This window comes from Xiphophorus couchianus, chromosome 19 (genome assembly GCF_001444195.1).
Source record: "Xiphophorus couchianus chromosome 19, X_couchianus-1.0, whole genome shotgun sequence".
Lineage (NCBI taxonomy): Eukaryota > Metazoa > Chordata > Actinopteri > Cyprinodontiformes > Poeciliidae > Xiphophorus > Xiphophorus couchianus.
This window is the reverse complement of record NC_040246.1, coordinates 1,538,072-1,558,221: the sequence shown is the minus strand read 5'-3', so window position 1 is coordinate 1,558,221 and position 20,150 is coordinate 1,538,072. Positions and strand designations below refer to the sequence as shown.

Below are 20,150 nucleotides of genomic sequence, written 5' to 3'. Positions count from 1 at the left end.
AGATTGCGTCAAGTAACTGAATTGTCAGCAATCCCTCCTTGTTAGTGGAGAGGAGAACTCCCCTTTAACAGAAAGAAACATCCAGCAGAACCAGAACCTGGCTCACTGTGACTGTGCTACTGAGATTGACTTTTTTTTTCTTCTTTTAATTCTTTTTTCTTCTTTTTTTTACATGAAAATGTATACATAGTTAGTAGAGGCAGAAGTTCCTTCGGTTTCTGTGTCTAGAGGAGAGAGGATTAAACACAAAAAGACAAGTCAAGTGTATCGTCTACAGAAAGACAACAGGAAATTATTGCAACAAATAAGTGGCTAAAAAACACCTCCTTCTGGTGTTTGGATCCTCCAGTTATACATAAAATTAATGATGAGGCTTTGTTTTCGTATTACCATCCTCACATTTAGAACACCGTAAAGACCTGAGGGCCTCATGCTGAAAGCAAATTGTCTTTTAGGCTGGCAACTGTTCGCGAATTTTATTTTATCTAAACTATGGCTTATGACTTATTTTTTATCTGGATATTTATTTTACTACTTCTAATTAAATTGTATTTTATATTATATCACTTTTTATGTAAACAATCTGACTTTTATCGGCGAATAAAAAGCTTTTATTTTTAAACTTAACCGGAAGCATGTGCTGAACGTAGGGTCTGACGTCATTCAGAAGCTACCCCCGGCTTCTTTCTGTCATGCGCGTGAAAGGAAAGGAAGGACATGACATGGGGTTATATTTTCCACTGACCACATAAACGAGCTCCTGACACTGTTTAAGTCGCCAAATAGTTTGGGTTTCTATGTTTCGCTTTAGTAGGACGTTTAATTAACCTCTAGTAGAAGCTGAGGCTAGCGAGTCGAGCAGCTAGCAGCTAGCTTTTTAACTCGCTGTTTAAAAGGAGCAACTTTAGCCCACAGAGCATGGCGTTAATCCTGTTTACGAGGTCCCGGACACCTTTAATGAAAACGTCCCGGTCGTTAAAGAACGAATTCCGGAAAGGTAAAGGTAAGGTTTCTGTTTCGGTCTTTCACTAGCTAACATGGGCTTTATTATCATTGCAGTGCAGTGAAGCTAACAGTTAGCTTAGACATGTTAGCATCTGGAAGAGTCCTGTCTTTTCAGGTGCAACTCGCTCTGTTTGAGTTTTTAGGTGGACTGAATGTGACAGCAGCAGATATCAACACACTGCACATTTTAATTACGATTTCGTTCATTGTGACAATGAGCAATTTAGTGATTCATGAATCATTAAGTAAAATCTATGTCAACTGGGGTGATGGGGGAACACATGATCAAGTATTCAGGTTATCTGAGGGCAGTCCTCTTTAGCGCTGACCTGAAAGCGCCCGTTTGCAGTCCGAGGTGATGCTCTTGTTGCCATGGCAAACAGATGCTCCTCGGTTTACAAAAACTAAATTAGGGAAGAAAGATTAAAATATGTCACAAAAAACACAAAAACAATATTTACCATGCAATAAACATTCATTAAGTAAAGCAAAACCGATTACGCAAATTCACAATGTGCTTTGATCAATTTAGAGTTTTGAGTTTTCTGTCTGATTTATATATATATATATATATATATATATATATATATATATAGACATACACGTTATGTCAGTCAAATAACTTACAGCACATTTCCACACCGCCTTCTGAAAAGTCGTAATTAGCAGGTCAGACGTCAAGGAATGAAAATCTGTCCAGGCCTTGAAAAATCAATCCATTTCTGCTGATTTTTATGTCCAAGATGAAGCACAAGTTATCTAAGGTTTACTCTTAGTTTATCTTAGCGTTGCTCAACATGTCATAACTTTGGAGTATTGTGTAAGAGGAATTATGATGTTTCAAATTTGTCGGAACTGGATAGCTTTCCAGTCTGTACTTATAGTAAGGTGTTATTTTTGACTCACTGACTGGTTTCGATCTGGATTAGATCAGTGCGGCTTGATGTAATTTTAATGAGCCTGTCCAGTAAGCTGATGAATTTCCACGGTGGGTATCAAGATGAAGTGTCCAGTTGCACTTTGGTTATGTAATTTCTAAGTGGATCACAGTGAGGTCAATGAAGGACTTTGATGGCATTAGTAGATGTTGAGATAAAACGATCTCCAGTGTTTTAAATGTGTGCTTGAAAAGTTCATACAAAGTTTTTGTCTGTCTACGTTGCCTATCCCTGTGCTTTTGGCTGCGGGCCCAAATTAGCAGACAGATAGCACAGCTTCCATGAATAAAGGTCAACGCCTTTTATATCTCCACTTGAGACTGAGGGAGTTCAGTTCTTCTGTTTTGGTTTTAAAGTTCCTGTTGCCCAGCACTGTGTTGTGCCCTGTGTTGTACTCTATAAACATGCACTTGCTGCAGTTTAACATTAAGATCTATTGTTACATTTTTATAACCTTATATCTAATTTTCTTAAGTCTTCATTTGTTTTCATTACAGGTATATTTAAATTTTTACTAAAATGTTCAGTTCTGGGTAAAGGATTTAAACTATTTACATCATTTTTATATGCAATGACAATGTTTTCTTCCTCACTGTCTGACCAGACTTGAAGTTTTCTCGTTCAGGTCAGATAAGATTCCTAACATTATCTCTATTTGCTAAATACCAGAATAAGTGGATATCTTTATAACGTTTTTTTCTTCTTTTTTTTTTTTTTTTACCCCTCCAGGGGGTCTTTTGTGGGCTCTAGTGTCCCTTATATGGTAGTAGGCTGACAGGAAACAGGGAAGGAGAGGGGGGAAGACATGCGGCAAATATCGTCGGGTCCGGGAGTCGAACCCGCGACGGCTGCGTCGAGGACTCCAGGCCTCCAAATACGGGTCGCGCTAACCACTACGCCACCACGGCACGCCCACGTTTTTTTCTTTAAATTTCTTTGCGCCAGAATATTTAGTAAATTGTCGTTTAAACTGTCCGACATGAATCAAAGATGTTGCACATTCTTTCACATATTTTTCACATTGATAAGCTGGAATTCTATTCAAATCCTCCTGACAGAACTGGTGTAGCTGAGTGAGATTTGAAGTCTATGATAAAATATGTGGCCAAGATTTCTAAACCCCGCATGCTTACTGACAGACAGAGGTTGATGGCTCTAAAGATGTTGCATTATGTTTCTGTGTTTGATATGATGTAAAGCACTTTGAAATGCCTTGCTGCTGAAATGTGCTATATATATATATATATAAAAAAAGAAGTTTAGAAGTTTGGCATGGTGTGTTCACTAATCAGAAAAAGATTGGATTTCATTGTCAGCTGTTGGGGCCTAATCAGATAAAAATCATCTGATTCCGGTCATCCCAAGGTTTCCTCCAGAAAACTTGCTAAGTCTGACAGTAGGGGCGCTAGAACAGCACTCCAGCGGCCTGCTGTGTTTTTGAGGTAAAAAATACTGAAAGTTGACAGGACATTTGAAAATATCAGTAGGTAATTATGTGTTAATGAAAGACATTAAAAATATCTAAACTATAAAGTCTTAAAAATGGTAAACATAAATTAAAAAAAAAAATCAAAAATATAAAATTTTTTGCACTTCAGTTGTTTCATCCTAATATAAGTGTCCACATTTTTTATTTCTTTATTCATGACTTCTCACTTCATTCGTTAGCATGTAGACTGGTAAAGACAGCCAGAGTTCCATCCATCCATTTTCATACACCCTTGCCTCTAGTGGGGTCTGGAGGGTGCTGGTGCATATCTCCAGTGAGACATTTTGGGCAAGAGGTGGGGTACACCCTGGACAGGTCACCAGTCCATCGCAGGGGAACACAGAGACAGACGGGACAAACAATCATGCGTGCACACACTCTTACCTAAGGAGAATTTAGAGAAACCAATTAACCTATCAGACATGTTTTTGGACTGTGGGAGGAAGTCGGAGTACTGACCATACCATGTTACCATTGTGCTTCCAACCATTGCAACAAAGAAACTCTTTAACCCATCTTTGCTATCACTGTTACTGGTGTATAAAAAAACCCTATAATAAACAAACAATGCTTAGCCTGGTGGGTATTCAAGTAAAGTCTGGAGGCCCACCAGGCTTATAATACACTGAGGGGAAACCCTGCATCCAGTGTGTTTATAAATCTTCTCTGTTTTGAGAAATTAAGCGCAGCTGGAATGTAAGATTCAGCTGTTGTTTGCTCTGGACAAAATCTAGTACAACCACACACTAACATAACTAGTTGACAACAAAGCCTACTTTCAGTGTTTTATTTAAGAGCACATAAATGAATGGTGATAATGATGACAGAGTGCAGGTTCCAGTTTGACCTTCTTACAGCCATTCAGCAGTGGCTGGGAGTCACCCAATAGCAGAAGAGTCAGAAAGGCCAGAACGACACAAACAAGAGCTGCAGCGTTGTGTAATCTACTCTACTGTACTTCCAGGCTATTCTGATTGTTACAGTAGGTGGGCGCTCGGCTGCAGAGTGCCAGTAATCTCTGCGTCCTCCTAGCTATCGTGTTTAACCAGACATTGCTGGATCTGCTCCTGCCGGCCATGTGAGAAGCAGTGAACGGGCGTGGTCGAGTTCACCGCCCTCACGCTATTGGCTGGAAGAGCCCCAGAACCCCACCTTTGCTCTCAGTGCATGTCACTGGAGTTAGTGAGCCGGGCTGTTGGCCTCCGGGTGTGAATATTCTGTTTAACAGAATAATGATAATGTTTTACGAATTTGGCACAGATTTTAGAGTTCTAAACTATATTTAGTAATTAAATGCTCATCAAGGAGCCGGACTATTGGGTGGCGGGAGGGGCGAGTCTGCTCTTGATTTTAACGTCACGTGTTTGGACATTACAGCAGCTGTGCGATGACCTGCTAAAGCCTCCAGCAAAGTGAGAAAGTTCAGCAAGTTTCTGTTATGTGTTCATTGATAAATGATTGCTTAAGACACTGGGCTGTGACTTACTAGAGTCTCTTATTGTGTAACTGGTGGGGATGAGCACTTCTATTATTTCCTCAATAAATTCAGAAAGATCAGTACAGTGCCTTTGGAAATTATCCGCTCTTCTTAAACTTATTCACATTTTGTTCTGTTACATCCGTAAAATTGATTTGGATTTTATGTGACGCAGATAAAAGTAAAAAGCGGGTAAACTGTTACATGCATATGTATTCAACTACCTCGGAGTTGCAATTTGCACATGCATTTCCCACAGCTTTTACAGTTGCAAAAATATAAGGGTTGTGAATACTGTAATAAGACACAACAGACCAATTCAATAAATTTCAATATTACTGAAAATCCATACATTTCAGGAACTTTATCCCCAACAGAAATACATGATACAGATTAATTAAACACGGATGGATGTATGAAAGCATTTATCTGTATTAATTATGATGATTTTCTGCTTGGAGATAATGAAAACAAGACATTTAAAATTAGAATATTACTGCCTTCACTTCGTCATGGTTTTTTATTATTCAGCAGTTATGAGGCAAAGCCTGAGACTGCTGCTGTGCATGAGGGAGTGAGTCAGTTGATGCCACTCACCATTCTTAGCTAGGCGTAAGAGGTTGAGTGGCTAAAGCTTTTCTTTTGCCTACATCCCCCAGGATGCTGCGCAGTTCTGGATCGGAGTTCAGTGAAATTATTGAACGTTCTATCTGACCTTTTTTCTACTGATATTGATAAAGTCTTTCGAGATCGATATCGTTAGTGACAAATGAGCCTCATCAGAATGGCTGATGAGGCTATAAATATTACATTTATTGAATATGACTATACATATACATCAGACCTTGAAGAGATTGCTTGTGACAGATTTGCCAATCAGAACCATGAGATGAATTCTTGTTAACTGTAAGTGTTTGTTGTGTTTTTTTTAATATGTATATTTTGCTGGCCAAATTCTCAAAGTATTTTGTTTCAGGTAAACTACAGGATGGTTCCTGTTTCAACTGCACGACTCTCAGACTCACCAGTCAAAAGTAAGCCAATCCAATGGCTCTCTTATGAAATTAAACTACCTGACACAACCTTTCTCTATCATGCAGACAAAGATTTAAAATATGTTTGTATCTTTTTGTACTGACAGGCTTGACGTGCTCCAGCTCGGCAGCTTGGCCCGTGTCTTCTCCGTCAGCCCGTCCCCCCCCCTGTCCGAGGAATACATGGCAACCTGTCAGAATCTGGACCCACAGCGACCTTACTGTGCATTTGCCGTGGCTTCCTCCAGTCCGGCCTGGCGTACGACAGGCCGGTACTTCCCGGGCGTCAGGTGGATACACACCTCAAGGAGACGATGGGATGACTCAAAGCTGGAGAAATCCCTAAAATCCTTAAAAGACAGGAAAATGAAGCTGGAGGAAGGCGGGCCAGTGTACAGCCCCACGCTGGACGCTGAACCCGTCAGACGGACGATCCGGCAGTGGGTCATCGACGAAATCAAGCACTACTACCACGGCTTCAGGCTGCTGTGGATCGACACCACCATTGCAGGACGCATGTTCTGGAAGATCCTGAATGGGAATCCTCTGTCTCGCCGTGAAAGGAGACAAGTAAGAATGGACACACTTTTACGTCTGAGCCAGTAACTTTACTCAAAAGCAGCAATGCTTGTTACTCAATTTTCATAGAGACAACAGGGTTGTTTTTAGGGTTGTTGTCTTGCTGGGAGGATGGGACAAGCTTCTTTGTCTCCGTTCATCGACTAGCTTTTCTGATTTCATCCCCATATCATGATGGTGCCGCCACCATGTTTCACTGTAGGATGCTGCATTCACAGTGATGTGTATCGTTATTTTTATGTTAGACACAACATTTCTGACCAGTGCACCTTCTGCCTTTGTCTTTCTGTGGTTGCTGGGTTTCATTATGCAGAGAGGGGAGGTTTTTGGGGCGCAAACTCCTTCAGAATTCCCAACATCCTCTATGTTGCACCTCCAACTAGCGCTCCCATTCCCCGACAGGTCGCTGTATGTCTTGTGCAAGTTGTCCAAAGGCCATGAGTTCAGAGGTAACTAGGTGAGGAGTCGACCCCAGCAGCTGAGACTTCTTGTTCCGTACAGTTTAATCCAGAGCTTTTCACGCCTAATGGGATCAATTACAGGAAATAACCACAAGCTGGGTGTTTAACTCACCAGTGGCTCAGCAGCATTCGGTTGCTTTATTAAAACTCTTTAGGGACGAGGTTCACATGTAGAAACAGAGATCTGAGACTTTGACTTTAGTTCATAGCCTCCCAGAGTTTATCGTGTCCACAACTTCAACATCAGAAGAAGAGACGATGAGAGGAAACACCCAGCCTAAAACAATCTGAAAGAAGGCAAATAATTCAATTTATTCTGTAATTTTCACTCTTGTAGTAACAGCTACTATTCACTTTGCCTTGTGTTGACTGAAATAATCTGAAGGTCAGGTTGAGGAAAGCAGAGCAGATCAGCAGAGGTCAGACTAACTGCGGCAGCGTTCGTTAGTGAGTTTGGATAGAACAGATTAAAGTGACGTGATTGGCTGCTTGCCACTGCTCCGTCCACAATGTAGACTGGACTTACTGCTGGAGTTTAGTGAAGCTCTAGGGTTTGCATTGGTGTCTTTTGGTTTTGCCAAAATATTACTAAACATTACTAATGTTTACTTAAGAGTAAACATTAGTAAACTGCTATATATCCAGTCTTGATCAGGTAAAAAAAAAAAAAGTAGATTTGTTTCTTATTTTAGCAGAAGAACAATTCTTTAACTTCATTTCTACAAGTAAATGTCATTGATAGTCTCATTTTTAACTGTTCAAGGCAAACATACAAGGTGACAGTATTGTCACAACACAGAACAACCTGTTTGTTTGCCATAACAAAGCAGATCATTGGCATTTCTACGTATACAGTAAATAAACCTAAAATATCAAAAAAAAATCTGAAAATAAAACAAGAAAACTACCATGGATGATTTCTCTATTGTTCTTAAAATATGTTTTAAAATCCTTGAATTGGCTCATGACAACTTTGGATCATGTTGTAGTTTTGGTTGAAGTGAAAGGGTTGCTCATAATTTGTCAGATTTGACGGCTATCATCTTAGCAGAGGGTGTTTTGTTGATACCCAGGTTTACAGTGGATTGGATCTTATCGGATAGTGTAAAATGTCATAAACACTCTTCATATTCATCATATTTATTGGTGGTATGTACACTAGCAACTAGGGCAATGTTCCAGCGCTGTGTGAGAGAGATAAATGACTTCTTACCAAAATAAGCTAACTTTGAGTCTCCTTCATTCAGTAACACTGTCCACACTGAAGAAGTAGGACTTAGCAGGCGCAACATCTGACTGAATGTTTGGATTTCCAAAGGGTTTCTCACCAGTCAGGACGAGATTTAGCTGAAATTGTCCACCATTCCATCACAACCTGTGCATTCCTAAGTATATTCAACGCAAACAGATATTAGCTCAAGCAGCTAAGAAGACATTTTAAACACTTTCATCTAGTTACCAGAGGAAACAAGGCTTTGTGTTGATGTTAAAAGCCCTTTCACTGACCACTGCTTCTCCTCTATTTAAGCAGCACCACCCCCCTCTGCCACTTTTCAAATGCAGGAGTCTTTCTCTTGTGCGCATGCTCCAAACCCATCTTACCATCCATTCATCTAACCTGGAATGGCATTGCCTCCTTAATCTTCTCCTTTCACATTCACCTACAATCCTCGGCCCTCCAGTTAGGGGCTCTTTCTGTTTCAACGTGTCACCCCATTCCTTCTGCTTTGATGCCAAAACTCCAGCAGATGATATACATGTCAATGGGCCAGCAGACAAAGGCCTTTTCACTCAAGATGGCCTAAATCCTCTATCGCACTGCCCCACTGAAATGCAGGTGGAGAGGACAGAAAAAGGCAGACTCGTGTTTTCTGGCATTCTCTTGCCTCGGGACTGGTTTGTGTAGGTTGCGTCTCGGAGCAGTCAGAAAGCCACAGTTGGACAGCTGTACAATGACACAGAACAGGGCTGGCTTGGTGCTTGGATTGTTCCTCTCTGTGCTTAACTAAAGCGCTTCCTGTTGAATGAAGGAGAGCTTTTTGAGCACTTTGGTGTAGAATGCCCGTTTTGGCCTACAGCTCCATGCAAAGAAAGCAGCAGGAATCATGTATGTGAACTAAGGGTGTGTGTGTGCCTGCATGCGTGTGTGTGTGGGAGTGGTATATACAGATTCTAAGCGTGGCGCTTCTGTCTACAAACAAGAAAACCGAAAAGCATGCCAAAGATGTACTTGTTTCTGGTTGAGATTGGGGGCAAAATGCCGCCCTCTGCTGGATTCTTATATAAACTGCAGCACAGTTGAACTAAAAATTATTTGAAAGGTGCAGACCTAAGTCTGTTGCAGCTAGGCCGGTCACTGTAACAAATTTTGCTGAGAGATAAATTGTCCCAGAAGTTATTGCAATACAAGATAATATTGTTGTTTTGAGACCATTTTCAAGTAATATAATGCTAATGACATAATAATGCAAGAACACATCCTCGAAGATCAATGCACTGAAACTGGAAGACATTTTAAATACCCAAGATAAATAAATAAAACAACAGAAACGGCAAACAAAATGACTTATAAAGTCTTTGTAAACGAAATCGTCTTCTAACAAAAGGACTAGTTGAGACCAAAAAACCAAACTGAAGACTTTTGTCAACCAGTTTTTGGTAGAGAGAGCGAGAAAAGAAAAACGAAGATTTTTTTCATTTCATGCAAATGAAAATGTTTTAGCTCGTTTTAACCTATCATGCAATTAATTAGTTTATTGTTAATTGCGACAAGTCTAGTCACAATAAACCAATTAATTGAATGATAAATTAAAATGAGCTTGATCATCACAAAAGTCCCAACTGGCATGTTTGCCTGTTTTTAACAGTCTGAGCCCAACAATTCATATGTTTTGAAGGGCAAGTTTGTTTACAGAAACGTTATAATCAATTGTACTTATGGTTTTGGTTGTGTTTGTTTATTGTTTTTGATTATTTTTTTATTGGATATTAAAAATATATTCCAGTTCCAGTGTTAAATGTTCTTTACAGATTAAAGGGGTGAACTTACATTATTATGCCATTATCGTCATGACCCTTGAAAATGGTCTCAAAACGACAATATTATCATTTATCACAGTAACGTCTGGGACTATTTGTCATTCAGTTTGTAATCGTGTCAGACCCATACAGACCCATACATTAAATTATAATATTATTGAAAAGTTCATTTATTTCAGGAACTTTATGTCTTGGTGAAACACATTATATAGATTATTAATTCCACACAAATGGATATTTGAAAGCCTTTATTTCTGTTAAATATATTTTTCTCTTACAGTTAATGAAAACATGACAATTAAAATTAGAATACCATATCAAACCAATAGAAAAATATTTTTTATATTTTGTGCTTGATGTGTGCATGTTATTTTCAAAACGTACTTTTAATCTGACAAACGAGCCTCATTGGGACGTATGTTCTAATTTACTGAATGTGACTGTAGTCTCCTGAGCTGGTGAAAGCTTGTTAAAGCATCATCTTATGCTTATTGGAATCATCATCCTCAGACTTTGTGCTCATTATTCTCTGAAAAATTCTCCTCAGTTCCTCAGAACGTGTGCAGACGTTTTCAGACTGCTGCCTTTCCTGGTGTTCATCATCGTCCCGTTCATGGAGTTCCTCCTTCCTGTGGCGTTGAAGCTGTTCCCCAACATGCTGCCTTCCACCTTTGAAACCCAGTCGAAGAAGGTAACCAAAGCTGTAGTCTAAAATGGTTCTTCATTTTAGCATTTGCCATTGAAGAGTCTCTGAAGGAAATCAAACCAGGATTCAGATAGTCTTCCAGTTGGGTTTTAAACGTTCAGTCAATATCTTTTGATAGCAAAATGTAGCGGCTGATGTTGTAAGCTGGTTGCATGCACTCACCACATGCATTTTCAGTCATTTAGTGTTTCTATGCTGAAAAGGGGAAAAATGTAAGTAAAAGTAAGGTGAATCTTTTCTCGTGTTTTTAGGAGGAGAGGTTGAAGAAGGAGCTCAGAGTCAAACTGGAGATGGCCAAGTTCTTACAGGACACCATCGAGGAGATTGCACTGAGGAACAAGGCTGCCCAGGGCAACGTGACCGAGGAGTTCTCCACCTTCTTCCAAAAGGTTGGTGTTGGTGACAAATGACCAAAAGGCTCCAGGTGCCTCTCTTCTGGTTGAAACAACTCATTTTCTGTGTATATCTAGACGTGTTAACGCCACTTGACCATTATGTCACATCAAGACTATAGAATTCTGTGCGTATTGTGACTCTTTCTGCAGATCCGGGACTCTGGAGAACGTCCCAGTAACGAGCAGATCATAAAGTTCTCCAAACTGTTTGAGGACGAGCTGACTCTGGACAACCTGACCCGACCTCAGCTGGTGGCTCTCTGCCGCCTCCTGGAGCTCCAGTCCATTGGAACCAACAACTTCCTGCGCTTTCAGCTTATCATGAAGCTGAGGGCCATCCATGCTGATGACAAGGTATGAAGAGTTCAGCTCCACTTGATGTGTGATGTCCTCCCATTGGGGGCGATGCTCTTATGACCCGTGTACCTCTATCCTCCAGCTCATAGCAGAAGAAGGAATAGAGAGTATGAGCGTGACCGAAGTGCAGTCGGCCTGTCGCGTTAGAGGCATGAGATCTCTAGGAGTCACAGAGGAACGACTGAGGGAGCAACTCAGCCAGGTAACAGAAATGACGAGTTAACTTTTCTACTTTTGTCTTGGCTTAGACTGAATTAGTGAAAGAGCAGGTTTATGGAGTTCTAGGAACACATAAAGGGGTTAAAGCAGAGGGGTCAGGTGGGCCAAAATAGTGAAGTCAAAATACTAATTTGTAATTTCTAAAGCAACAAGAAACACAAATTTTTTTATACTTCTTAACAATCAACTAAGCATCCAATAATTCTAATTAGACAAGTAAAGAAGTCAATTTTTTTTTTTTGTAGGAAAACAAACTTTAAATCTTTAAGAAATTAAGAAAAGAAAAAAAGTTTCCAAATTCCTTTGGGTTAAGATGAAAAAAATAAAGAAAAACAGTCTTCCTAACAATTTTGTTTCCCTTTATTACATAATGGTTTACTATTATTTATTTATTTTTTACATTTTTATTTCTTTCATCCACTACCAAATCAGATACCTAAAGGACTACATGCTACTTTTTTATTTTTTTGCACATTTTGTTTTATTTCTTTTGTTTATGCTCACTGAATCTTAACACTTGTATTTGATATCACAATAATTAAAAAAAAAAAGATAATAAGATAAGAATGCTTGTATCTATATCTAGAAAAGAGAATTGGTCCGAGCCCACAGACTTGTGGGACTTCACAAGTAACCCTTTTCTTCATGCTAGATGAGGAAGTGGGTCAGCTTCTTCTGCTTGGTTTTTTTTTGCAGTGGTTGGACCTGCATCTGAACCAGCAGATCCCCACATCTCTGCTGCTGCTGTCCCGAGCCATGTTCCTCCCTGACACTCTGTCTCCAGCGGATCAGCTCAAAACTACACTGCAAACCCTTCCTGAGATGGTGGTACGTACGCTGGAATGAACAGTGCAAAAAAACAGACTGAAAAGTACCTCCACCCAGTTTAGCTGTGGATACAGGCCTAGCAAGTTTAGTCGACTTAATTTGCTCTAAGTTAAGTTAACTAAGCACGTTTATTTTTTTTCTTCCTTTTAGACCAAAGAGGCCCAGGTGAAGGTGGCTGAAATCGAGCTCTCCAAAGTGGACAATAAGACCAAACTGGAGACGATGCTGCAGGAGGAGGCGGCAATACGCCAAGACACCAAGGATCGGGAGATGGAGAGGCTGGCTGATGCTGCAGAGAAGGCTGCTAGGGTATGTGTGTGTAAACCCAAAACTTTTTACATAAATCATACAGTTCATAGTTAATGCTACCAAATACTGAGGAAATGTTTGGAGACCTCTGATTTGGAGACGTTAGTAAATAAATCTCAATGACATTTTCTCTTATTACTGTAGCATTTAGCAAATAGAAATAATTTTAGTACCGGTAATTCTAACTGACCTAAAACAAGAGAAGTGTGATCCCATTTTAAAAAACAACAACAAACAAACAAAAAACTTAATACAGACAGTTTGGGAGATTTTTGAACTTCGTTAATTGGGATTTATCATGACAATCATAAATCAGAATTCCTATCATGACAAGAAATGTATCACAATAAATGATTGAAGATACAATAAATGCCTATCTCTAATTCAGGCTCTGTCCAAGGCAAACTCGCATTTCACTTCAGGTTTTGGAGTTGCTATAACACAGGTGTCAAACTGAAGGCCTGGGGCCAAGTCTGGCCCGCCATGGCTTTTTATGTGGCCACATTACTGGGACATTACATCAATAAGTCTACAAATATTCACACAAAACCCGGTAACCTTTCAGCTGTTCTTCGTTAACGTGACTAAACAGGTTATAATGATTTTCATTCAGTCAGGACTTTACGCTGACACTAGCCACATGCATTGCAGGTAGATTGTAGTAAAGCATTGATTAATGCCTGGTTTTAAAATTAGTTAACTGGACTTGTAGCCATTATTTTGTGCCCATTGTTGGACACCACGTGGCAGGACCGAACCTGATCGAACCGTTATACCTAGGATTTCTGTCGGCTAATGTGTGGTCTGTCAGGTTTTGAAAATGGGCCGAGAGCTCTAAGATCGTGTCGTGTGCTCTGGGCTTTACACTAAGGAAATGAGGAAGGGAGGAGTCAGTGGAGAGCACCGGAGTTCAGCCTTTTTTCATTCGGTGTCATCAACAGAAAGAGAAAAAGGTCGGAAGAGACGATAATTAAAATGACGTCGATAGTTTTAATTTATCGTACGATTAATTGATTTATCGTTTATCGCGACAGGCCTAAAGCCAATACTGCCTCAGTCTTCAGGGAATAGTCCGTAACTGACATGGGGAGTAATAAGAAGTCACATTGAACATCACATATTAGCGCAAATATTGTAAAAACCTCTTACAAACATTTCTAAATAGGCAAAATCTATAATTTTGTAATCTGTAAAACACTAAAATAAATCACAAAATGCTGGAGGAACAGCTTTTTATTGATATTTTAACGACTTAATTGATTTTGTCAATATATTTTGGCACAACCGGCACTTTAAGAACATTCCGATTTCATATGACCCAAAATGAAAATGACTTTGACACCCTTGTGCTACAACATTAAAAATCATAGGAACTATTGAGAAATCCACTTTTAATAAAAAAAAAAATCTATCATCATATTCCTGTGGTTTATTTACATAAGAACAATTATTACAGTTGATCAAAAAATAATTTCAGTGTGCTTCCACTGGACTATTCTGTTTTACTTTCACATGTATGTGTTCGATTGGCCTCTTTTGCATGTTTTACTGTGTATTGTTGTGCAGGAGGACGAGTTGGAGCTTGAAGTTGACGGTGCGAAGCACAGCGATGCAGAGTCTGCGTTGCTACAAGCTACCAGAGCAGCTCAGTCAGAGACTCTGAGGGACACAGCTCCTGTTATAGAGGGAAGCAAGGTAATATCATGAAAGAGTCAATTAGCTGCGTTTTCATTACAAAGGCACACACATCTTTGACGATTTTCTGCGAATGTAAATTTTTTTTTTACTATTTCCTCATTGTGGTGTTTGCATTAAACAAACACCACAATAAGAAATGAAATTAGTCACACATGAATAGGCTTCTTGACACAATAAGTCATTAAAAATCATGGCAGCGACAAATGTAAACAGTTACATGAGATATATTCATAATTCAGTCATGGTGCTGGCGCTCATCATCTATCAGCTGATCAGAGGAGTCTCATTCAGGCATCAGAGCGACAAGCCCCGCCTACTTGAGAGCGGCTACCTAAGTGGTGGCGCTTTGGGGAAATTGTAGTCTGTGATTTTATAGAAGAGTTTAAATATTCAACATGTATCAGTGACACACAACGTTTTGATGCTGTGAGAGCTCTGGTGGAGCCAGCTGCACATCGTCAGAAAAAAGTGGAAACAAACCATCCTCCTCCAACTTTGTCCTGTCATCTTCTTTATTGTTTGCATCAGTAGTAACATCTGGCTGTCGGTCATGTGACTCATTTGATGCAGTAAAAGTGTTTCCTTTGCAGTTTTGCGAAATAAATCTATTTCTGTACAGCTGAAAATCTACCTCATCCTAGTGCGAAAACTTTATTTCCAAAAAACATTAATTATTTTCAAATTTGCTGTGTTTTCATTTATTTGCATAATTTCAATTTGTGCAATTCTATAGTTAATGGAAACGCAGCTAGTTTGTTTATACTCATTACGTCTGTACTTACTTGGATACTGATGAAGATAAAACAATGACCCTCAGTATTAGTGGTGTAGACTTTATTTAATTCTGACGCTCTCTGTTCAGATGGAAAGCTTTTATCTCTTACTTGTTGTGATCTTTTTGTTTCTTCCCACCAGTATGAGCACTGGCACACGTTTCTGCGTATTCAGGTTAGGTTTAATGTTGCTCCCCTACAGTTGATGGATGTAGTGTTTGAGTTTCTTTAATGAAATATTAGACTTTATTTGCTGTTCCGTTAAGCACTCATGTATTTGAGCTCTCCCTTTCCCTCCTTGTTGGGATCTTCCAGCTTTCATCTATATATTTTCTTCCCTCATGTCAGAATGTAATGACCCAGAGTTCCCCCTTACGTCCTCCTGTTGGTTGATCTCTTTTGGCTTCACAGTAAATATTATTTTAATAGATTGTACTTGTACAGCGACTGTGGACCTTTTCACATGTTGTCAGATTACAGCCATTTTCCCCTGTAAGTACAGCCACAAATCCTTTAAGGCAATAGTTTTCCCACTGGTCAAAGTTCAGGACCCACCATCATTTTTTTTTTTTTTTAAATTCTTAAGTCAGTTGTTTCAATTCACTATTTCAAGCATTAATTAATCAGAAGACTGATCTAACAATTAGAGTAGTCACTTAAAAATATTTTTAACACACTGTTTTCATGCAAATTAAAAAAAAAAACTCATTATGAAGCTGAAGCTACGACCAAAAAAATGCACCAAAAACAGGCTCTTTTCTTCATACAATCACATTATTGTATAAAACACTGGTTGTACATATACATGAATCTTATCTGTGAAATATGACAGAAACGGGCTGCAATTATTATTTCTAAAGCAGATCTTTAGAAATAATAAAGTGGATGTCATGTTTTAATGACATCCACTTGCAGAATATAATTTCTTTTGCCGTTCTTTGATTGTTTCTTCTCGTTCCAGGATGAGGAGATAACCAAAGAAGAGATCCACCTTCTGAGTGACGCCTGCTCTAAGCTGAAGGAGCAGAAGAAGCTGCTGACTCTGGAGAAAGAGGAACTGGAGGAGCTGAAGGATGACGTCCAGGAGTACAACGAGGTGCTTTTATACTCGGACTGTATCCATGTTCACTTCAGTTGTTTCACTGAAAAAATAAATGAAAAAAAATCACATTTTTGTCAATACATAAATGCACAGAATCAAAAGGATTACTTTTGTGTGTCTCCAGGATCTGGAGGAGATCAAAAAGGAATTTTCCAAGACCGGTCAGGAGAAGGCCTTGAAAGAATCGAAGGCCAGCAAGCGTTTGTCTAAGAGAGTCACCCGCATGATCGGTCGCATTGATAAGATCATTGGGGAGCTGGAGAAGGACAAAGTCATGCTGGACGGGCAGGCGGAAAGCGGAACCACTCTGCCTGTTGGGTAAGAGTCACATTTACTCTACATCCTTTTTCTTTTACCCACATTTTTTCACAGCTTTCTCATTAATCATTAACAAACCTCTTCATTATCATCAGCCTCCACATAAGGTGCTTTTTGACTGCAGGAATCACGGTAGTTTTCAGGAACCATTATAGGTACCAAAAACTACAACCTTGACAACTGGGTGGAGGTTGCTAAGCATTTTGTACGGGTTACATCCCCTCCTTACACAAAAAGAAGAACTTTGGATTTTTGCTTACAAACACAAAACTTAAATTTAGTTGTTCATATTGAAAATTTCAGCCTTTTACAGTGAATACATTCAAATATGTGATTAGAATCACTTAACCTTCTGGGAAATATTAGAAAAACAAATTAAGTGACTTAATTTCAGCTATCCTGAGTAAATAAATGGTTGTGCTTAAAGTAATTGTAGGTATTTAAACCAGTAGTGTTAAATTATTTTACATTCAACACTTGTAGATTGTAGTTTTCTAGCCGATCACAGATCTTTAAAAAGCTGATTCCAATTTATTCTGATATTCATTTATTTATTTGTCTGAAAAGTCAATAGATAGCGACGTTGTGTGTCTGTATTTAATGCTCCTGTTAGAATATAAGGAAATAATAATACAAAAAATGTGAATTTTACTAATTTCTCCTAAAATTTGTCAAGTAACCACAGTATTTGTTTAGAAACAGCAGGTAGTACCAGAACTCGGGGAGTGTGACAAGTAATATTTTTTTCCCCTGTGAGGATCAGCAAAAATAATTGGAAATTTATTGCAATATTTCTGAAATATTTGTAGTGATTTCTTTAGCTTTTGAACAAAAGCGGATTCATTTGGCGGCTCTGATCTCTGCTCCTCAGATCAGTAAGGCTGCTTTAACGACCAAGTTTGAAGTTTGCGTCACGTAAACAATGAGACGATTCATACATCGTCAGTGGCCGTAATTCACATAAACAGCCTGTTTCCAGAACCCGCAGTCAAAACGCACCTTCTCATATCAGTACGTTTCTTGTAAAATGGTGGTGGAGATAACAAAATATAAAATCAATCAATTAATGAATGTCATGACCGATCGAAACACCAAATCCAGACCTAATTGATTTCAAATTTTGCAGATTATTCTTCACTAAGTATAGCGATGCCGTGAGGTAAGATGGACGGTGTCAAACCATTACTGCATGTCAGACTCTGACGTTGCGTCATGGTTTTTCTCATGCTGAAATAGTTCTGCAGAGAATCCGTCTTCAGTCCTGTTGCTAACCTCAGAACTGCAACAGAATTCTGCCAGCAGGCTGCTGTGTTTGGAATAGGCTTAACAGCTCTGATCTGTTGATTAATACTTTTAGACTTGATGCTTGATTTGTAAAATTTAAAAGTCAAAAATGTTTGTCCAAAAAGCATGAAAGTTTCTGCATATTGTAGATCCTTTATGCAGCGAGGCTACGCTAACATCTGACTGAAACCATTAAAGCAGCGCATCAGGCTAAAAAGAAAATTTCAAGCAGCATGTTGTGCATTTTATTTCAGCATGGGTTCAATTACTTACCCAATCTGCTTGCGTTATCAACAAAACCCCTGAATCAGTTGGATCGGCGTGATCTGGGAGACCAGAACGAATGCAGCCTGTTGATTTGGGCGCTCTCCACCACATTTTACACCGTGCCAAAGCCGGTAACCGTTTCCTGTATGCAGTCTGTTCTACACCTTCAGGGAGAACCTGATCGGCATCGACGAGCTCATCAACGTCATGCGGCAGATCCAGAACATTCCAGAGGACAAGCTGCAGAGGATCGCAAAAGCCCTGGACGACAACAAGGACGGAAAGATCGACATCGACGACGCCATCAAAGTACTTTGAACACTACATCTTTCACACAGCATGCAGTGTAAAAGTGTTCATGCCCCATACTAATTCTGACACATTACAGCCACAAACAATTTTGCATGTTACTGGGATTTTATGTGACAGACCCCCACCAACTCTGAGTTTATGTGGAAGGAAATTATATATGGTTTTCCCTTTTTTTCTTCTTTTTTTTCCAAAAGAAAAAAAAAGCTTTTTATCCATTTGTTTTCACCGCATTTACTCTGATACCCAGTGGTGTGCACACTTCTGCTATTTAACTAATGTGCTAATAGCAGAGCTAATGTTTTGTTTAACTTTGAAAACATTTAGCTCACTTATCCTCTCTTAAATTAATATTTTGAGATCAATTCTAAAGCGCTTATTTAGCCCCTGTTGTGCAAACTGTGGGTTGAAGTAAGTTAGACACCTGTGTTGAAATTTTCTGAAGAATTATTCAGGAATTTAGATGTTTATATACATGCTCTTATTTTGTAGTGGGTGAAGTTTACACAGCAGTCCTGTTTCCTCTCTTCACATTCTCAATTAAAAGAAGAAACATACAGGAACAAAAAACACGGGCAGTAAAGAACAAGATATTGACATTACTGCAATATCTAAGGACATTATAGAACCTGTAAATTATAATATCTAAAGCTAATGCTCAAAGGTTGTAGCCCTTAAAGAGAAGATATATTTTGAATATCTAATGCTGTAGCGGAGCTAATGTTTATGATTAGCGGTTTAGGGTTAGGGCAACTAACCTTTTAGTTAGCGGTGCCAAATACTGAATTTCATTTTTAGCTTTTTAGCTCCTAAGCTAATTTTCTTAGTTTGTAAACTTTAAGTTGAATAAAGTTCAACATCTGGGTTTAAATTTTCTTTAAAATTCTTCAAGAAGTTAGATGCTTATATTCATGCTCTTATTTTGAAATAGGTGAAGCCCGTTGACCCACTAGTTCAAAATTCAATTGGTGCTGGAAATTTGTAGCCTTTCAAGGACAGATGTCATTTGAATTGAAGTTAGCACTTTAGCATTAGCTTCTGCTAAATACCGTATTGGTAGAGCTCTTTAGTGACAGCAGAGCTAACATCTATAATTAGTGCTTCAGGGTTAGTGTTTGTGTTTTTCAGCACCCAAAAAACTAAAAACCAAATTTCTTTGTCTAACCAATGTTCTTCCGGGCCGTGTTATTTTCAGATGGTGGAACTGATCGACAAGGAAGACATCGACATCTCTACTTCGCAGCTGGCTGACATCATGGTCATGCTGCAGAAGGAAGAGAAGCTGATGGAGAAGGAGAAGGCCAAAGACAAAGCTGAGAAGGAGCAGGCAGCCAAACTCAACAGCTAACTCATCTTCCCTCAAAAACACAGAGAGCATTTGTAAAAAAAAAAAAAAAGACCACAGATTAGCTTAGTCTGCTACCGGCTCTCGGAATACTTCGGACATCAAGTCAGTGGAGAATTACAAGGTAATAGTTGCCATGTGGAAATAATTGCTTAACAAAAAAATATCAATAAAAAGGCCTCCTTCCTCTTCAATGCACAGAATTAATTTGAAAGCTA

At 39.1% G+C, this 20,150-nt stretch overlaps 1 protein-coding gene across 6 annotated transcripts; it reads left to right on the top strand.

The window, feature by feature from the left end:
- Positions 1-669: 669 nt before the first annotated feature.
- letm1 (leucine zipper-EF-hand containing transmembrane protein 1) lies at positions 670-20,017 on the top strand. 6 transcript variants are annotated; one of them, XM_028001126.1, is made up of 15 exons: positions 670-997; positions 5,886-5,943; positions 6,051-6,513; positions 10,570-10,713; positions 10,980-11,117; positions 11,274-11,477; positions 11,563-11,682; positions 12,396-12,527; positions 12,678-12,836; positions 14,403-14,531; positions 16,269-16,403; positions 16,534-16,727; positions 17,854-17,886; positions 18,431-18,587; positions 19,783-20,017. In XM_028001126.1, exons 1-15 carry the CDS (start codon positions 919-921, stop codon positions 19,933-19,935), a joined length of 2,298 nt encoding a protein of 765 aa, XP_027856927.1. In that variant the 5' UTR covers positions 670-918; the 3' UTR covers positions 19,936-20,017. The 6 variants fall into 6 exon arrangements, with proteins under 6 accessions (XP_027856927.1, XP_027856928.1, XP_027856926.1 ...); XM_028001127.1 differs by having other exon boundaries at positions 670-1,003; positions 18,449-18,587; XM_028001125.1 differs by having other exon boundaries at positions 670-1,003.
- The last annotated feature ends 133 nt before the right edge of the window (positions 20,018-20,150 follow it).

Excerpts from the sequence above, each read along its gene's own strand:
- letm1 (XM_028001125.1), top strand. The coding sequence starts at position 919 with ATGGCGTTAATCCTGTTTACGAGGTCCCGGACACCTTTAATGAAAACG. Across the intron at positions 10,714-10,979 it reads TTGAAACCCAGTCGAAGAAG|GAGGAGAGGTTGAAGAAGGA; the intron begins GTAACCAAAGCT and ends TCGTGTTTTTAG. Across the intron at positions 12,528-12,677 it reads AAACCCTTCCTGAGATGGTG|ACCAAAGAGGCCCAGGTGAA; the intron begins GTACGTACGCTG and ends TCTTCCTTTTAG.